General features: G+C 44.1%; 1 protein-coding gene across 5 annotated transcripts in view; it reads left to right on the top strand.

Annotated features, from left to right (window-relative positions):
- The window catches only part of TRERF1 (transcriptional regulating factor 1), a 153,698-nt gene that overhangs the window by 126,885 nt on the left and 7,072 nt on the right, over positions 1-19,741 (top strand). For all 5 annotated transcript variants that reach the window (XM_060247366.1, XM_060247370.1, XM_060247377.1 and 2 more), the window contains 5 exons: positions 1,993-2,059; positions 5,555-5,694; positions 11,231-11,334; positions 15,962-16,037; positions 16,742-16,830. In XM_060247366.1, the coding sequence (XP_060103349.1) occupies positions 1,993-2,059; positions 5,555-5,694; positions 11,231-11,334; positions 15,962-16,037; positions 16,742-16,830 (476 nt within the window). The remainder of the gene's footprint in view (positions 1-1,992; positions 2,060-5,554; positions 5,695-11,230; positions 11,335-15,961; positions 16,038-16,741; positions 16,831-19,741) is intronic.

Below are 19,741 nucleotides of genomic sequence, written 5' to 3'. Positions count from 1 at the left end.
GGCAAATGCGGTTCAATGTGGCCAAGTGCAAAGTAATGCACTTTGGGGCCAAGAATCCCAGCTACAAATACAAGTTGATGGAGTGTGAACTGGCAGAGACTGACCAAGAGAGAGATCTTGGGGTCGTGGTAGATAACTCACTGAAAATGTCAAGACTGTGCGTTTGCAATAAAAAAGGCCAACGCCATGCTGGGAATTATTAGGAAAGGAATTGAAAACAAATCAGCCAGTATCATAATGCCCTGTATAAATCGATGGTGCGGTCTCATTTGGAGTACTGTGTACAATTCTGGTCGCCGCGCCTCAAAAAGGATATTATAGCATTGGAGAAAGTCCAGAAAAGGGCAACTAGAATGATTAAAGGGCTGGAGTACTTTCCCTATGAAGAAAGGTTGAAACGCTTGGGGCTCTTTAGCTTGTAGAAACGTCGACTGCGGGGTGACATGATAGAGGTTTACAAGATAATGCATGGGATGGAGAAAGAAGTACTTTTCTCCCTTTCTCACAATACAAGAACTCGTGGGCATTCAATGAAATTGCTGAGCTGGAAGGGGTAAGCACTGCTGTTGCTGAACTTTTCTTTAATATCTATTGGATTGAGTTGACTGGAGGATTCTGTCACTTTTCAAACCCGTTCAGCATTTTTGCACAAGCAGAAAACATACTTGCTTTGGGACCTTGAATGACCTTTTAAAAAACATAAATAGAAATATTCATAAAAGAATTCTCAGGCACCTAGACCATGTGAGCAACTATTTGTCCAAAGCATGGGCTTGGATCCAGATGGCAAAATTTCCATCAGCAGAGCATGGTTTCTCTGCCTTCCATCCTCCTGCTACAACCCACTCTTGGGGGATGGGATATTGGAGGTCTGCTGTGAGAGGGGGAAATTGGTGTGCGCAGAAGCTGTTGTCTGGATGTATACACTCTGCCTTACACTGATTCAGACCTTTGGTCCATCAGATGTATCAAATGCTGTGACTTACTCTAATCTGGCTGCGGCTCTCAAGTCTGTCATATTGCTGTAGTCTCTGCAGTTATCCAGACAAACCTGACCAGTCCTGCCAACAGATCATAATGCCCATGTCTTACTACATGTGTATGTGTAAAGTGTTGTCAAATTGCAGCCAACATATGGCAACCCGGCAAGGGGTTTTCAAGGCAAATGAGAAACAGATGTAGTTTGCCATTGCCTTCCTCTGTAGTCTTCCTTGAAGGTCTCCCATCCAAGTATTTATTTTATTTTATTAGATTAGTATCCCTGCCCTCCCCACAGGGTGCTAAACAGGGCAAACACTGCTTAGATTCTGAGATCTGATGAGATTGGGCCATTGTCTCTCCTCATACCACATACACATCCAATATATTTGCAAAGAGATAAAAGATCCTGGACATTGTATATATAGGCAAACTCCTTCCATTAAAAAACAACAGTAGAATGACATCATCATACATCTTAAAATTCCAGCTCTCTCTGTCATCTTAAGCAGTGGTTTGTGCCAGACTTGCCATCATTTTAAATTGAGATGCCAGAAATTGCAAAGCATGGATTTGACCACTTACAGCCCCTTCTCCTATTTGTCCACGTTTTTCCTGTAAGGGGATACAAGGAAGAAGTGGAAAGTGAACAAAGATGTGCAAATGAAGTGAAAAGGAAAGGTTCCCTGTGCAAGCACCAGTCATTTCTGACTCTGGGGTGACGTTGCTTTCACAACGTTTTCACAGCAGACTTTTTACAGGGTGGTTTGCTATTGCCTTCCCCAGTCTTTTACGCTTTCCCCCCAGCAAGCTGGGTACTCATTTTACCAACCTCGGAAGGATGGAAAGCTGAGTCAACCTTGGGCCGGCTACCTGAATCCAGCTTCTGCCGGAATCGAATGCAGGTTGTGAGCAGAGAGTTCAGACCGTAGTACTGCTTCTTTACCACTCTGTGCCACAGGGCCGCTTGCTAATGAAGGGAACATCTATTTAAATGTTACTTTTTTCTTTCAGATAGTGTTGATGGAAGCAATGTCCCTGTGACACCAGGGCCTGGAGAACAGACCATTGATGTAGAACCGTAAGGATTATTATCTTTTTAAGTATACATATTACTCAGTATGCACTGTAGTCCAGCTGACCTTTATTTACACCTAGAATGGGGTTTAATAGGCATTAACAGTGGCTAGGGTCCAGACATTCCTCTGCTTGTATATCTATCCAACACTCCTGTGTGTGCGTCAGAACTTCCTTGAGTATATTTTCCCGCTTCATTTGTTTGTGCTTCTTTGGAAGCTGCTCCTGACAGTCCTTGGGTTTCAAGAAGAGGTGTCATATGGTAGTGTGGTGCTTTAATAGTGCATCTGCCTCTGAAGTGCCACAGTTTGTATGGAAGGTTCTCCATGTAGCCTTGGATCTTGACCAGTAGGAAATAATTCTGTGGCAAACTTTTGCATTCCAAAAGCAATGAAGCCATTCCTAGCTTCAGTGACCACCTTAAGAGCTAAGAGCCTTGCCTTTGTCTTGTGACACAATGTAGTAAAAAGTTCAGAGTTCTCTGTGGTGCTTCTTGATTCTTGTGCTGACTGGATATCATACTTAGGGTGCTCAGATAATTATTAAAATCCTGATCCTCGAGTATACAATTCTTTTTTTGATTGTTTATGGCACTCTAATGACATTGTGTTAAACTGAACTTAGAATTCAATACTGAAGCGGCAATCCTGAGGACACTTTTCTAGGGATAAGCCCCATTGACAACAGCGGACTTACTTTTGAATAGAACTGTTTAAGATTACACCCTTATTTTCACATAACTATTAAAGCAGGTGTAGCAGCCCTAATAGCCTGGACTAGACAGATCTTCTATGAGCTCAGAAGTGAAACTGGGTCAGCGCTTGGATGGAAGACCGCCAAGGAAGACTTTGCAGAGGAAAGCAATGACAAACCACCTCTATTAATCTCTTGCCTTGAAAACCCCATGACGTAGAACTTCCCGGGATTGCCATGAGTTGACTGTAATGGCACACTTTCTCTTTATTAAAGCAGATCTTCCTAGTTTTGAAGAGACAGTTCCTTTCTTGTGCCTCATGCTGCACAGCAGAGTTGAACATATATAGTTTTGTAGATGGACAGCTGGAATCTGTTTATCCTTCCTTGCTCATTAATTGTCTTAACTGAGTGTCTTGAGAGTGGTTGGTTTGTTGTTTTGCTTTTTGTCACTGAGTTTCTTTGCTTTTTAAGCAAGTTTACAGGATGATAAAGACAGTACTTTTGACAGTAGTTTAAAACCTGAGTGGTATCACCCATCCCAAACAAAAAAGGGGAAGCATGAGATTAAACTGTAGTTACTGCATAACCAGAATGATCCTGCAGTGGAATGTCCTGCCCCTTGAGAATGGAATATTCCTTTCCTTCTGAGTCCTTGCTGTGTGACTCTGCCTACATCTTCTGGGCCCATGGCCTGCTGCTCCCCATCCCTCAGGAGCCTTTCTCCTTCAAAATCCACACTGGCTTAGAATGGGAGTGACTTGCATCTCTTTCATATACACAAAATGCTAGTTAATAAATTCACTGGGCGATAGAGAAATTGGATACTTCAAACAACTTACTCTTTTCCCCCTCTGCTGTCCAAAAAATTCCATCTACTTACTTTAAAATGTTTGTGTTTTCCCTTTCTGCAAATCTCAAGGCAGCTAATAAGCAATCCTGAAATTGATTTCTTAATGTAACAAAGAAAGGAACCAACACAACATGCCATCAATTAATCATTGTTAAAATATCAGCACAAGAACTCTGGAAGCCACACACTAGATTAGGTAACTCAAACCCCCAAAAGCTAGTAGGAGATACATTTATTTTATTTTTAATTTACAAAATTTGTACCCTGCCTTTTTGTTCTCAAAAAGGCCACTAAGGCAGCTAACAAATTTAAAGCATACATAGTAAAATCACATCTTAGAAACCACTAAAACCAACAAAACCATTTTAAAGCCATTAAAACCTGAGCTGAAGTGCATACACAGAAGCATAAAAACAACAATTAAATAATTGGGGAGGCAGGAAGAAGGATCACTGAGGGAATGCCAAACAAAGGGCAAGTCAACCTGTGGGAAAGCACTGCTTTACAAACCTTCATAAAGGCTGACAGTGAAGGAGTCCTTTCAGCCTCTTTGGGTTGGAGTAGCAAGAGAAGGCTTGGGAACAAGCTGCGGATTTGTGTATCACCCATCAGGGACAGGAACGCACACCACAATTGCTGCAATGAGCACACCTGGCATGTGGGTTCATGCAAAAAATCAGAGCACCCAAATTCGAGCTTTCAACCACCTCCTGTTTAGGTGCTGAGTGGTTCTGAAACACCTAAGAAATACGGAGGAGCTCTGTCTGGTAACTCTCCGGCAGCAATGAATAATTTCAAGGTTAAGGTTTGTTTTGCCTCAATACTAAGGGCAGGACTTATAGAATCAGAAGGTATCCAAGGGTCATCTAGTCTAATCCCCTGCAAAATGCAGGAAATTCACAAATACCTCCCCCTAAGTTCACAGCATCAGCATTGCTGTCAGATGGCCATCTAACCTCTGTTTAAAAACCTCCAAGGAAAGAGAGCCCACCACCTCCTGAGGAAGCCTGTTCCACTGAGGAACCGCTCAGTCAGAAAGTTCTTCCTAATGTTGAGCTGGAAATTCTTCTGATTTAATTTCAACCCGTTGGTTCTGGTCCTGCCTTCTGGGGCAACAGAAAACAATTCCACATAATCCTCTATGTGACAGCCCTTCAAGTACTTGAAGATGGTGATCATGTCAGCTCTCAGCCTCCTCCTCTTCAGGCTAAACTTACCCAGCTGCTTCCACCTTTCCTCATAGGACTTGGACTCTAGACTCTTCCCATCTTCATTGTTTTCCTTTGGACCCGTTCCAGCTTGTCTGTATCCTTCTTAAAATGTGAACTCACCCCTTGAAACAATTGAAGTAGAATATTGAGGGCATTTATGCTTCTAACAGTGCATCCTAAGCAGAGTTACATTCTTCTGGGCATGTTGAAGTCAGTGAATTTAGAAGTGTGTAACTCTGCTTAGGAATTCACGTCACATTTGTATACACTACAAAGAATAAACTCCCAAGTTCCTTATCTCTTCTAGCTACTGATATTTTTGTATACTCAGCAGTAAGGACACATTTGAAAACCATCTTCCTGTACTGTGAGTTGGGTGTTTTAGTGTTCAACCAAGAGAACAGAAAGTGGTCTGGGAAAGTTAGACATCTCTTTCCTGGAATACCCCTCTACTCACAGTGGGGAGCAGGAGCACTGTGTGGGCTAAGTTGTTTTCTTCACCACATAAAGTTTGTTTACTAATAACAAAACAGCTTAATTTAAAGGACCAGAAAACACTCAATTTTTGAGAAGCTTCTAGTTTTCCCTCCTTGTCTCTGCCTTCTTCCCCTTCCCCCTTTATTTAGGTATACAAGTAATTCTCCCTTACCAGACTTCTTAAAAATCCTCTCTCCAGTTAGATTGAACCATCTGCTTTGAGCTTGCATGCATTCTTTCCTGTTGTATCTTTGTTTATTTTCAGCCGTATCAACATTGGATCAAGATTCCAGGCTGATATCCCTGAACTTAAAGACATAACTTCAGTGGGGAAGGAGGATCACAAAGCAACTTTAGTGTGGAAACCATGGCCAGAACTGGAACATGACGCTTTCCAACAAAGGGGTATTGTGTTTTGTCTTTGGAATTGAGCTTTTAATCTTTAAATGATAAATGCCTGCCCTCCTCCATTCTTTAGCGGTTATTTGCATCTAAATCGGGGGTGTCAAGCCCATTTTGTTATGAGGGCCGAATCTGACATAAATGAGACCCTCTCGGGCCGGGCCATGTCGGGCGGGGCCATGTGTGCTCCTATTTAAGATTAGGTAGCAGATATAAACTTTTTAAAGGACACAAACACAATTAAAGGGTTTTTAAAAAAAAAAAAAAACTTAAAACATGCTTAATACATTAGCACTCATTGGTCTTAAGAAGATATTGGATTTATATCCCACGCTATATTCTGAATCACAGAGCAGTCACAATCTCCTTTACCTTCCCTCCCCCCCCCCCACCATACAACAGACACCCTGTGAGGTAGGTGAGGCTGAGAGAGCTCTTACAGCAACTACCCTTTCAAGGACAAGTCCTATGAGAGCTATGGCTGTCCCAAGGCCATTCCAGCAGCTGCAAGTGGAGGAATGAGGAATCAAACCTGGTTCTCCCATAAAAGAGTGCATGCATTTAACCACTACAGGGGAGGGATGGTGGCTCAGTGGTAGAGCATCTGCTTGGTAAGCAGAAGATCCCAGGTTCAATCTCTGGCATTTCCAACTTAAAAGGGTCCAGGCAAGTAGGCGTGAAAAACCTCAGCTTGAGACCCTGAAGAGCTGCTGCCAGTCTAAGTAGACAATACTGACTTGGATGGACTGAGCGTCTGATTCAGTATAAGGCAGCTTTGTATGTTCATATGTACACCAAACTGGCTTAAAGGTTCTTTCTTTGTATTTTTCCCATGGGATCCAGGCAACTGGATAAAGGAAGCTCTGGCTCTTTCCTTCCTTCCCCAGGGGACCAGGAACCTCAGCCAATAGAAGGAAAAGAGGCTTGGTTCAATAGCTCTGCTGTGTAACTGAGAAAGTCTGGCAAAGCAAGCTTTACTTCCTCCCCCAGGGAGGAGCCTCAGCCAATAGAGAACAGACGATTGTAAGAACTTACCGTGAAGCTTCCTTCTCGGTGGTTCCGGAATGGGATGGTCCATTACCATAGGGATTAGGCTCCTCCTCCTCTGGAATGGGGTCAGTTCTTCTTTGATCCACCGGGGGGGAGTGGCCTATCCCCTGGGACCTTCCCCAGTCGTCACCAAGCCATAACTCCCCATCCTGCAAACTCTGTGAAGAAAACACAGCTCCCAAAACAGACACCAACAGCCTTGAATATATTGGTCCAACTCAAGGTTTATTGAAGCAAAGAAGGAAACCCATAGGGGCAAAAACACAGTGCACCACTTAACTGTCTAATGACAGTAATGGTAAAACCTCAAATACCAGATTAGCAAATCATCAACCAGGGAAGCCGCTCACCTCTGGGGGGGTTGGACCATCCCACTCCGGAACCACCAAGAAGGAAGCTTCACGGTAAGGTTTTACAATCTTCCGTTCTCTGGTGGTTCCAGGAGTGGGAGGGTCCATTACCATAGGGACATACAACAGCAGTAGGCCCTTAGGGAGGGAGATACCAGGTTTCCCCTAACCCAGAACATTCTGCAGCACTTTGCAGCCAAACGCCACTTCCGCCGAGGCCCACTTACCCACCTTATAATACTTTGTGAAGGTGTGGATGGACCGCCAAGTAGCCGCCGTGCAGACGGACTCTTGGGACGGAAAACCCCTTTACGCAGCCGAAGTGGCCACCCCTCATAACGAATGGGCCGTAATCCCCCCGGGAGGCACCAGACTCTGAGCTCTGTACGCTGCTGCAATACCTTCCCATAACTACCTACTAATGGTGGAGGAAGAAACCAGCTTTCCCAACGAAGCTGAACTAAACGAAACAAAAGGAAGTCTGACTTCCTGAACCCCTTGGTTCTGTCCACATAGAAGCTTAAGGCCCTTTTACCATCCAGGTGATGCCATTCCCTCTCCCTTTCCTTCTGTGGATTGGGACAAAAGGAGGGCAGGACAATCTCCTGGGTCCTATGGAAAACTGAATTAACCTTCGGGATGAAGGAGGGATTCAGACGCAAGACCACATGATCTGCATGAAAAATACACAACTCCTTGTCCACTGATAACGCTTTTAACTCTGACACTCCACGCCGAGGTAATCCCTACCAGAAAAAATGAGTTTTTAATGTCAAATCTTTTAAACTACAAGTGACCAGAGGCTCAAACGGGGGCTTACTCAAAGCCTTCAGCACTATGTTCAATTTCCACTTAGGGTTCCTGTGAACTGCAGGTGGATTGAGTAGGGCCGTTCCTTGTAGGAAACGCTTGACATGTGGGTGAACCGCCAAGGACCCCTCCTTCTTAGCTCCATGCACAGCGGAAATCGCCGCTACCTGTCTGCGCACAGTATTGGTAGAAAGACCCTTTGCTAGCCCCTCCTGTAAAAAGAGAATCAGCTTTCTGACTGGTATCTTCGTTGGATCCCAACCCTTTTCTACACACCACCCAGAAAAGATTTTCCAAGTATTGTTGTAAATTCTGTTGGTGGATCCCTTTCTAGACGCTAACATGGTATCAATAACCTGTTGTGAATACCCCAAAGTAGCTAATTGCTCCCGCTCAGTCTCCAGGCAGTCAGTTGCCACAGCCCCAGCTGAGGATGATACACTGCCCCCTGTTATAGCAGAGACTCCTGGATTGGCAGGCGCCAAGGCTCCTCCATCGACAACCTCAACAAGTCTTGGAACCAATCCCTCCAAGGCCAGAAGGGCGCCACGAGCACCAACTTTGCCCTCTGGACCAACACCTTTTGAATAATCCTGGGTATCAGTTGGATCGCCCCCCGATCCCCACTTCCGGTGGGTTCTGGGCATAGTCATTGGAACCCCCCTTTTTTGGAGTTCCTTTGGATCCTGACTCTGACTTTCCCAAGAAGGATTTAAAGTCTTTACCTCTGGACTGCCATTTCCCCTTGAAGGACTTGAAAGTTGACTGACGAGAGGGCTTTTTTGAGTCCCGAAAGGATTGAAAACACCTCTTTTGTTTAGCATCATTCTTCTTAGATGGTAACACCTTCTTCTTATCCTTGTCTTCAATGAGGAATAGTTCCAGTTCGTCTCCAAACAGATTTGCACCCTTAAACGGCACCCCCGCCACTTTGGCGTGCGTAGCTGCATCTGCTTCCCAGGTACGTAGCCACAGATTCCGTCTAGTAGCCCCACTACAAACCATCACTCTGGCAGAGAGTTGGACAGCGTCCAGAGTTGCATCTGCAACGAATACAGAGGCCAGAGAAATTTTCTTTAGCTCATCTTTGAACTCCTTCGGTGCCCCGCTGTCAGCTGCTGCTAAGTTGGAAGCCCAGGAGTGCATTTCTTTGGCAAATAGGGAAGCAGCCGTAGAGGCCTGGACCATCTATCGCAAGTGTCCCTGGGAAGGCCATCTGCATCCATGGGTAGCACTGAACTGGAGAGCAGGCTGTTCACTGGGTAACTTCAGACATTTAGTCGCCTCAGGAATGAACCCATACAATTTAGAAAATATTTGCGGGTTAGTCTTAGGTTTTGCAGGGGTTCCCACTCTGCCTTGATGATGCTAAAGAAAGGAGAGGAGAGCAGCACTCCTGTCTGAGAGACCCACAACTTTGACATCATCTTCCCTGATCCGGAGGAAAGATCCAGGTCCAGATTCTCTTTCTCCTTCGGAATGGCTTCAAATCCCATCTTCCGAAGAACCTTGGGTAGGAGTTTGGAATAATATTCCAGGGCAAAGATCCTGGAGCGGACAGTGGGTGCTTCCTCTTCTTCAGAAAGTTGCCCATCCTCCCTGTCCGATGATTGATGGGAGGAGCATGACTCCTCTTCCTCTAAAGAACTAGCCTCAGGTGACTCTGGCTCTAAGTCCACCCTGCGTCGTTTTGGGTGACTAGGGGAGCTTTCCCTTCATCTTTTCTTTTGCCCTGAAGCAGCAGCAGACAGATTTTGAGAAACACTCCTGTCCTTTAAGAGTTCCTTCTTGAGCCACTGCAGCAAATTGCTCTTGTTATCCTCTCCTGAGAGGTTGGGCTCAGAAATCCTGGAAGACCCCTGTGCTGCTGTGGTCCCTGAATAGAGGGGCAACTCAAAATCACTTGGGGAACCCTCTGCAGCTGTTGAACGCCCTTGTCCTTCAGCCATGCTGAGACTGAGGCTGGGGAAAGGAATATAAACAGAGAAAGGAAAGCTAGTACTGGGGGCTACCACACAAAATGGCTGCCCCGTCTTCACGCCTTTTTCCTCTCCTCTGTCTGCCTGTTTCTCTCTCAGGCTATTGGAAGTTTCAGAGCCCTGGGAGGGGAAACTTGCCCATTAATAATGGCTGCCGATCCAGCCGGGTCTCCTTGAGAGGACTGCCACCTGTCCTTCTGCTCGGAAGGGGAGAGGGGGGATTAGGGCTGGCAGGGCAGAGGGGCCCCCACGAAGCATGCACCTGTCAGTCATGGCTCTTACAGGGACTTCTCAGGAGGTGCGTGCCCTCTCGTCAGGCCTCGGCCCTCTGCATACGTCGCTCCCACGGCGCTGCGTGGGACCGCTGGAGATAACCGCCGTTTCCCACCCTTGCTGAACGCGTCGGGGAAGAGGAAGGGGGGCCCTTTGGAAAGGACGCCCCGCGGGAGAAGCCTCTTCCCAGCACCCTTGTCCGGAAGTTCCCAGACACCAGCAGGGAACTTGTGGCTGTGGCTCGCCTCTCTTCTGAGCCTCCGCCGCATCTCTCTCTCTGGCCACTCATCCGCGGTCCAGAGCAGACCAAGGGAAAAAAAAGAAAAAAGTAGATCGAAGTCACTCGCATGCCGAACACGTCCTGTTCCAGCTATAGAACCGGTAAGACTGGCCACTCCCCCCCTGGTGGATCAAAGAAGAACCGACCCTATTCCAGAGGAGGAGGAGCCTAATCCCTATGGTTATGGACCCTCCCACTCCTGGAACCACTGGAGAAATTAGAGGTTTTGCTCTGTAGCGCCTGTGCAATTGAGTAAGCCTTGCAAAGCAAGCTGTTATGCAGAAGGAAGCAAGAGAGAGGGAGAAGGAAGCAGGTGACAGTTGCTCAGGGGCCTGATAGGAGCCCTCTGGGGGCCTGATTCAGCCCCTGGGCCACATGTTTGACACCCCTGACCTAGATGTACTACAATGCATGGTGGCTTGCACACCAATCCATTGTTCTGTTAGATTATTGTTCCTCTTCTGTTTTATAGTATGAAAGTTACTGCTTCATTAAATAAATTCTCTGTAGTTTCACATCCCATAATAACCCATATCCTGATGATTATTGCTGCCACTCATGCTTTTTAATGTGTGCATGCCTCTCTTGTTTTAAATTTTGTTCAAAATAATACTAGCTGGGTGCATCCACTTGTCCTTTTACTTGTTTCTGCTGTTCTGCCCCTCTGCTTTCAGAATGAAATGAAGGCTGTCAGAATCTTTTGTTTTTGATTTACAAAATGTCTTTTAGGTTTATATGCTCATCACCATGTTGAATGACATTATCTAACTGTATTACTTTGGATCTCTTTCATGTAGTGAATGAACTCTTAAATATGTGTTGTTCAAGTGTGTTACCTGGTGGAGGAACCAACATGGAATATGGTTTACATTCTCTTTTTGAGGCTAAAGGAGACATTATGGTAAGATAAGTTCACTTTCCGGTAGCTCATCACATTCTAAAAAGGCACAATGAAGACAGCTTTGACAGGGACACCTCAAAGAATTTTTTTGAAGACCAGATTGTGAGATTTTAGGCACTCATCAATCATCTCTTTCATCTTTTGTGATATCTTTATGGTATTTCTTGCAGCTTTTTTAAAAAAAGTTCATAAATATAGGATTAAGATCTGTTTTACTTCAATAAGCCATAGTGCACAAGAGTGCTTGCTTAAGTGTCATGACCCTGAGAGATAATGTGGTGGGATATACACACTTGCTGGGGGCTACTCTGTTTAGAATACTCAGATAGCTACCCCACACATAGGTGGTTGTAAGATTTTTTTGAAAAATTAAAATTAATTCCCTTTCTACTCTACCCCTTTCAAAGTGCTTGGAGAAGTAACAGCACCTGAGTCACAATTACACGCATTCTAGTAACACCCAGGTTGGATGACTGAAATGCGTTCTTTGTGGGATTGCCTTTGAATAATATTTGGAAGCCACCAGTGGGGCATCTAGGGTTGTGAGTGACCCACTATGGAGAGCATATCCTAACAGTATGGTCTATAGCTTTTTGACTGAATTGGGCTAAAAAATGAAGTGTTAGTGTTAGCCCTAAATGTCTTAGGGGCATTTTACCTAAAGGATTGACACCACTCAAATATGAACCTGTGCATGATCTCAGATCTTCTCAGAGTTCTACTTCACATGCCTGATTTATTGCAGGTAAGCTTGATGGGCATGCAAAATGAGGGTTTTTCAATATTGTGGAATTCCACCCCCCACCCCAAAAAGCAAACTCACCTGTTTCCCCTTGCTTTCAGACTTCGAAGTCTTGTTAGGATGTTTGCATTTTGCAAGGCTGTAGATGGGGGAGTCCGGTCCCTATTTTTGTTTTTGTTTTGGATGCTGCTGTTAGTATATTTTACTGTTATTTGGCTCTGATTTTGATTTTTTAAAAAATCTGTGTTTTATAAGATGTGTTGTAAACATGTTTGTGCTCTGTTAGCCTCCTTGTGTAATATGCAAGTTGTACAAAGGCAGGATATGTGGTTTAAATTGAAGAACACAAAGCACAGCCCTTAAAAACACAAATATTCAATAAATACTACCCTGCGCCTGCTTAAGTGTGGCTGTTGAAAGCCAGCCAAAGATTAAAGCTTTACATCTCTTCTGGAAAGAGGCTTGGATGTGTGCCATGTCATTGCAGCTTTGTTTGAATTATGCTTGTTTACAGGCAGATCTCCATCTTATTTGTAGTTCTATTACCCACCTTTTCCCTCCCCTCCCTTTGCATATATTTCTTTTATTGATTGCAGCTTCAAGAACTCTGATTTCAAGAGGTAATCTGGATAGAGGGGATATTTAATGCTCACCCACGCCACTTCTCCACTAAGTAGTTCACCTGCTGAACTGTGGTGTTCCACCTCTTAGGGTGTATCACACAGCAGGGGACAGGAAGGGCCTTCTGCTGGCTGCCACTATTCTGATAAGGGTCAGTATGGGAGGGCCCAGAGCACCCAACCACTCCTGTATCTTTTTTTTTAACAAAACCTTTTAACCGTGACTGAAGAGAGATGAGGACCTGTGCAGTTTAACAATAAGAAGAAATTTATTGTAAGTGCTCAAACAATAGGTGGGTAATAAAAGATTTTTGGTGCAACAGTGAAGTAAGAAACAGTAAAGGTTGGTGTAACTAAATAAAAGCTCTAACATGTCTGACTAGACTTCCTTTCCTAATACCAAAAAAACTCACCACCTCCTTAGAGTGAGGGAACCCTCCTGTTGCAGCTTTTCCAGAGAGCACTCCCCTGTCTGCAACCTCTCCATAGAGAACAACTTCCCTTTCTAGCCAAGCCTATTTATGCTTTCCTCCCAGGTCCCACCGCCTCTGGACTAATTTTCCCTCCAAAACTGTGCTAGCCAATCAGAGGGACAGAAGGAATCCTGGGAGATGTAGGCCCCTGTATCTACTCCTACGCAGGCTTCTCCTTGTCCTCTAAACCAGGGGTGGCCAACGGTAGCTCTCGATGTTTTTTGCCTACAACTCACATCAGCCGCAACCATAGGCCATGCTGGCTGGGGCTGATGGGAGTTGTAGGCAAAAAACATCTGGAGAGCTACCGTTGGCCACCTTTGCTCTAGACTGCACTAGGCCTCAGATCATGACAAGGGTGGGAAGGAGTTCATCCACAGCAAGGCTAAACACAGATTGGGGGCAGTGATTTCAGTGGGGAGAACATGGTGAGGGGGAAAAGTTCCTTCTTTCCCCCATTAGGGCTCAGTTGCTCTTGAAGTTACAGTTACCACAGCTGCAGTCTATGAAAGAACATATATCTGGGAAAAGGATCATGGAACTATACTTACAGGTGCCATCCTAAACAGAGTCCATGGAATCTGATGCTGCTTAGGATGGCACTGTTTATGCATAGTCCTAAATGTCAGGAATTTTTTAATGTAATTCTTACGCTTGCAAAAAAGAACGTGACAAACTCCCAAACTAGGACTTCTCTTTTCCTGTCTACCTAAACAAGAAGTCAGTGACCCTATTCCAACTGTAATTGTGGGTAACTTGTTACATATGGCTAGTGACTCTATATATGAGGGTACATCTCATATCAAAAGACGTGTCCAGTCATTTCTTCTGTCTGTATCAACTGTGTACATAGAATATTACGTAATTATGTTCAAAGAGTCCTTGCCGGGCTACAGCTGGTTCCCCAGAAAATTCTTTCTCAAAAGCATATGCATGCACACACACACATTTGAAGCTGGACTGCTTCATAAGTGCTGGCTTTTCTTATCATTTCCATTATCTTTTCTCTGATACTCATTGTGCAGTGAATTGGGATTAATTGTTAGGGGAACATTCCTAAGTGGATATGTACAGAAGTAAGCCCTGTTGTATCCAGTGGGGCTTACTCCCAAGAAGGTGTTCTTAGGATTGCAGCCTATGACTAGTAACTCAGTGAGAGAGTTGGGCATGAAGGTATATGGGAACAACAAATAAAAGGCTCAAACTAAAGTGATAAATGATTGAGATAGTTATTTTTTTTTTTGACAGAGCCACTATGATGTAATGGTTAGATTGTATGGTTGCCAATCTTCAGGTGGTGGCCAGAGAACTCCCACTATTACAACTGATTTCCAGGCAACAAAAATCAGTTCACCTGGGGCAAATGGCCACTTTTGAGTGTGAACTTGGTGGCATTATACCCCACTGCATTCCCTCCCCTCCTCAAACCCCACCCTCCTCAGGCTCCAATCCCCAAATCTCCACATATTTCAGTTGAAGTGACAGATAACTGGAAAGAATTAACCACTGTTTTCCAAAAGGGGTTCACTTTAAGACAAAAAGGGCAGAAATCACTTCAGGAGATAAAGAACAAAAATCACTTTGGGCTAAACCTAAGTTCCTCAAGGGTCCTGTGCCCTAGGCAAGAGCTGCCCCAGTTCATTGCCTGTCAGGAAGGGAAACCCACACCTAGGGCAGTAAGGCAGGAATAAAGATTCCTTCTGCAATCTTTGTTGGAGGAACTCCTGCCTGTTGAAGAGGACATTTGTGGCATCTTTGATCACACCCAAGGTTTACAAAAGGCTTTATAATCTCTGAAACCTTGGGTGTGAGCCTTACCTTAAATTAAGGAACCTAACCATTGGGACAGAAAGGGATTACACTAGGACATGCCAGACCCAGATTAAAATCCTTACTCTGCTGTGGAAGCTTGCTGGGTGACCTTGGGCCAGTCTCATACTCTCTTCCTAACCTACCTCACACAGTTGTTATGAGGACAAAATGAGGAAAGAACTGGAAAGAAAGGTGGAGCATAAATGAAGAAAATTAAGAAAAGTACTGAAAATGTTACCAGCAGACTATTCATTCATGCTACTACCATTAATGGGGATAGTATTGGTAGAAAATGCAGTATTCCCAGGGTTTGATCTTGCAGTCTCTCAATGTAGAGTGCTGATGGCCTTAGGTCTTCCTGTGGCTTTCCGCTCCACCCAGCAGCCATTTCCTACCCTTCTGTGAGCAAAGTCTGTGAAGAATCAGCAAGGAGGATTTCACCGCCTTTCACCTTCCCACTGCAGTCTCCCAACATGCATGAGTATTAGTCCATGTGGGCCCCATGACCCAGGGAATAAACATTCCTGGGTTTGGGAATGGTTGCTTGCTGTGGGGGACAAAAGAGCTGGGAAGACAAGAAACTATTTTGTGGACAACACCAGATCTTAAATCACATGGATATGAAAAATGTCTGTGGGTGCACAAATACATATGTGGGTTTCTAAGATATTTTGTGTGTAATAGGAATTTTTAAAGAATAAGCTCCAGTCTGGCAAAGTGCATGTGTTCATAGGGAAGTATACTCATTGGATTACCAAAATCAGTCTGCATTCTCTTGCTCTCTTAGTGTGAACTCTCCCATCAATAGCGCAAGCATACTAATATGGACCTACTTGAGCTATTGTATTACTTCTGGTGATAATGCAAGTGGAGCTCTTTAAACATGTAAGGGGGAAGGTGATGGAGACACTAAATACACTTAAAATAATTACAAACAGTTTATATGGAATGCTGCATGGTCTGTTTTGTCTGTCATGCAGGTTACCCTGGAGATGCTTTTGTTGCTGAAACCAGTGAGAGCAAAATCTCATCCCCTGGCAAACTATCACTATGCTGGTAAGTTTCTTAACAGCTGTGGAAAAGGGGTACATGGTAGCTTTCTGTATGGGTCTGAGTTTCTAGGTGAGGATGTGGAAATGCAGCTATCAAGCGTTAGCAAAGCAGCCAGAGAGAGGAGAGAATGGGGCTCCTTAGCCACTCACGTGTTTTTCAGTTTCTATGCATGAGAGGCAGCCTGACATCATTTCAAATTATGCAACATTTCTCCACTTTTTGAAAATAGGGCCTACTTCAAAACTACCTTTGCTTTTATCACACATACCCCAATCCCACACCATCAGTCTGTGCTACTGGTGAACCTGTGGAGACCTAGGCTATGTCCTCTCTTTCCTGGGTGCAGCCTGTTTACGTTTACAAAGGCAGCAATCCCCCTTTTTTCCTTGTCTTAAGCTTTATCTGTGCCCTACCACACAAATGCCTCACATCTTGACTTTCCCCTGAGGGCAGGTGTAAAACCCTGATGGTTGTGGAGGAAGGTTTCACCTGCCTTGGGATCCTTTCCCTGGAACTTTGTATTCAAGTTGCCCCTGGACTTCATTTGAGAACATAGGGTGTAAACAGCCTAAGGAGCTTTAAGTCATCTCAAGGCCATACAAAAAAATTCTTCCAGAGCATAGCTAATAGGCTCCAGTGTAGTTTGGTATGAGTTAATAAATTGGTAATAAAAACTAGATTATGTTCTTCCACATTTCTTTCCCCAGGTTCTGACAAGTGGACCCCCCTTGAAAGAAAAATGTTTAATAAAGCCCTGTCCATGTTCAGCAAGGACTTCATTTTGGTACAGAAAATGGTAATAAGATTTTATATTCTTTGTTCTGCCATTTTTGAACTTTTTATTTTCAGTTCTTTTCATTCAACAGCCCAACTTAATGGTGGATCACTGAGACAATGTTCAGGAACTCCTAGCTGCAAGAAGAATTTCATGCATTTGAGTCTGAAAGATTCGATCAGTTTTTGAGTTTTGTTTTTTTGGGGTGGGTGGGTGGTGGGTTGCTTTTTAAAAATATGACAAACATATTGGATGTTAATCTGATCATAGAATCATAGAGTTGGAAGGGATCTCCTGGGTCATCTAGTCCAACCCCCTGCACAATGCAGGAAACCCACAAATACCTATTCCAAATTCACAGGATCTTCATCACTGTCAGATGACCATCTAGCCTCTGTTTAAAAACCTCCAAGGAAGGAGAGCCCACCAGCCATTGGTTCTGATCCTGCCTTCCGGGGCCACAGAAAACAATTCCACACCATTCTCTTTATGACAGCCCTTCAAGTACTTGAAGATGGTGATCATATCACCTCTCAGCCGCCTCCTCTCAAGGCTAAACATGCCCAGCTCCTTCAACCTTTCCTCATAGGACTTGGTCTTCAGACCCCTTACCATCTTCGTCACCCTCCTCTGGACCCATTCCAGCTTGTCTATATCCTTCTTAAAATGTGGTGCCCAAAACTGAACACAATACTCCAGGTGAGGTCTTACCAGAGCAGAGTAAAGCGATACCATCACATCACGTGATCTGGACACTATACTTCTGTTGATACAGCCCAAAACTGCATTTGCCTTTTTAGCCACCGCATCACACAGTTGACTCTTGTTCAGCGTATGATCCAGTAAGACCCCTAGGTCCTTTTCGCACATACTAATGCTAAGACAGGTCTTCCCCATCCTATAACTATGCATGGGATTTTCCTACTGAATTGCAGAACTTTACATTTGTCCCTGTTAAAATCCATTTTATTGGTTTTAGCCCAGTTTTCCAGCCTGTCAAGGTCATCCTGTATCCTGTTTCTGTCTTCTACTGTATTTGCAGCCCCTCCCAATTTAGCATCATCTACAAATTTAATAAGCATTCCCTCTAATCCTTCATCCAAATCGTTTATAAAGATGTTGAACAAAACAGGTCCCAGGACAGATCCTTGAGGCACTCCACTTGTCACTCCTCTCCAAGAGGATGAGGAACCATTCACAAGTACTCTTTGGGTGCCATCTGTCAACCAGTTACAGATCCACCTAACAGTAACAGGATCCAAACCACATTTTACCAACTTGTCAACAAGGATAGTATGTGGAACCTTATCAAAATCCTTACTGAAATCAAGATAAACGACGTCTACAGCAAGGTAGTCACTTTCTCAAAAAAAGAGATCAGGTTAGTTTGACATGACTTGTTCTTAAGAAACCCATTCTGGCTCTTAGTAATCACATCCATTCTTTCTAAATGTTCCAAACTGACTGTTTGACTTTTCCAGGTATAGACATCAAGCTGACGGGTTGGTAGTTACCCGGATCGTCTTTTTTCCCCTTCTTGAAGATAGGGACAACATTCGCCTGCCTCCAATCTTCTGGCACCTCTCCTGTTCTCCAAGAATTCTCAAAAATAATAGCTAGAGTCTCAGAAATTACATCCACAAGCTCTTTTAGAATCCTTGGATGCAGTTCATCTGGCCCTGAGGATTTAGTTTAATTTGAAGAAACTAGGTGTTTATGTACTATCCCTATGCCGATCCTAGGTTGGAACTTCATATCCTCCTTATATGTTCTGTTTTTGCCATGTTGAGCACTGTTTCCCTCAAAAGAGAAGACTGAGGAAAAGTAGGAATTGAGCAGTTCTGCCCTCTCTTCATTACCCGTTACAATTTCAGTTTCCTGCCCTTGCAATGGGCCTACCATATCTTTGCTCTTTTTCTTACTCTGAACATTAGAAAAGAACCCTTTTTTGTTGTTTTTGTATCTTTGGCCAGCCTACACTCATACTGAGCTCTAGCTTTCCTAACCTTTTCTCTACAAGCACTGGTAACTTGTTTATAACTATCCTTGGTTATAAGGCCCTCCTTCCAATTCCTAAAGGTGTCTTTTTTATTTCTCAGGTCTTTAGAGAGCTGTTTATGGAGCCAACTCGGCTTTTTTAGGCTTTTTCCATTTTTCCTTCTCATAGGAATCGTCTGTGATTGCACTTTCAGTATTTCACTTTTAAGAAACTCCCACCCCTCCTGAACCCCCTTCTTCCTAAGTATTTTTGACCATGGGATTTTACCCAGCATAGTTCTAAGTTTATCGAGGTTTGCCTTTCTGAAGTCCAACCTATAAGTCTGGCTATGTATAGCTTCTCCCTTCCCTAAGACTGTAAATTCCAAAATCACATGGTCACTACTGCCCAGGGTGCCCACTATTTCCACTTCTTCAATCAATTCTTCCTTGTTGGTGAGAATCAAATCCAAGATAGCAGATCCCCTTGTTTCCTTCCTCACCTTATGGAAAAGGAAGCTGTCAGCAAGACAAGTCAGGAATCCATTTGACTTTTCATTTTTAGCAGAGTTGGACTTCCAACAGATGTCCAGGTAATTGAAATCTCCCATGATCACTGTATCCCTTCTCTTGGAAAACTTTGCAATCTGTTGTAAGAGTATCTCATCCCTCTGTCTGGCTTGGTGGTCTATAGCAGACCCCCACAATAATATCACTGTTTTTTCTTACTCCTTTTATTTTTACCCGGAGACTCTCAACAGAGCTGTCATGTTCAGATTCACATATTTCCTCACTAGTATATACCTCCTTCACATATACTGCTACGCCTCCACCCTTTCTCATTTGCCTGTTTCTTTTAAATAAGTTGTACCCCTGAATCCTAATATTCCAGTTGTGAGTGTCATCCCACCAAGTTTCAGTAAGGCCTATTATGTCATAGTCTCCTTACCGTATT

The sequence above is a fragment of the Heteronotia binoei genome, chromosome 1, assembly GCF_032191835.1.
Source record: "Heteronotia binoei isolate CCM8104 ecotype False Entrance Well chromosome 1, APGP_CSIRO_Hbin_v1, whole genome shotgun sequence".
NCBI classification, from domain to species: domain Eukaryota; kingdom Metazoa; phylum Chordata; class Lepidosauria; order Squamata; family Gekkonidae; genus Heteronotia; species Heteronotia binoei.
Note: the sequence above shows the minus strand (reverse complement) of the source record. Positions and strands in the feature narration are given on the sequence as shown.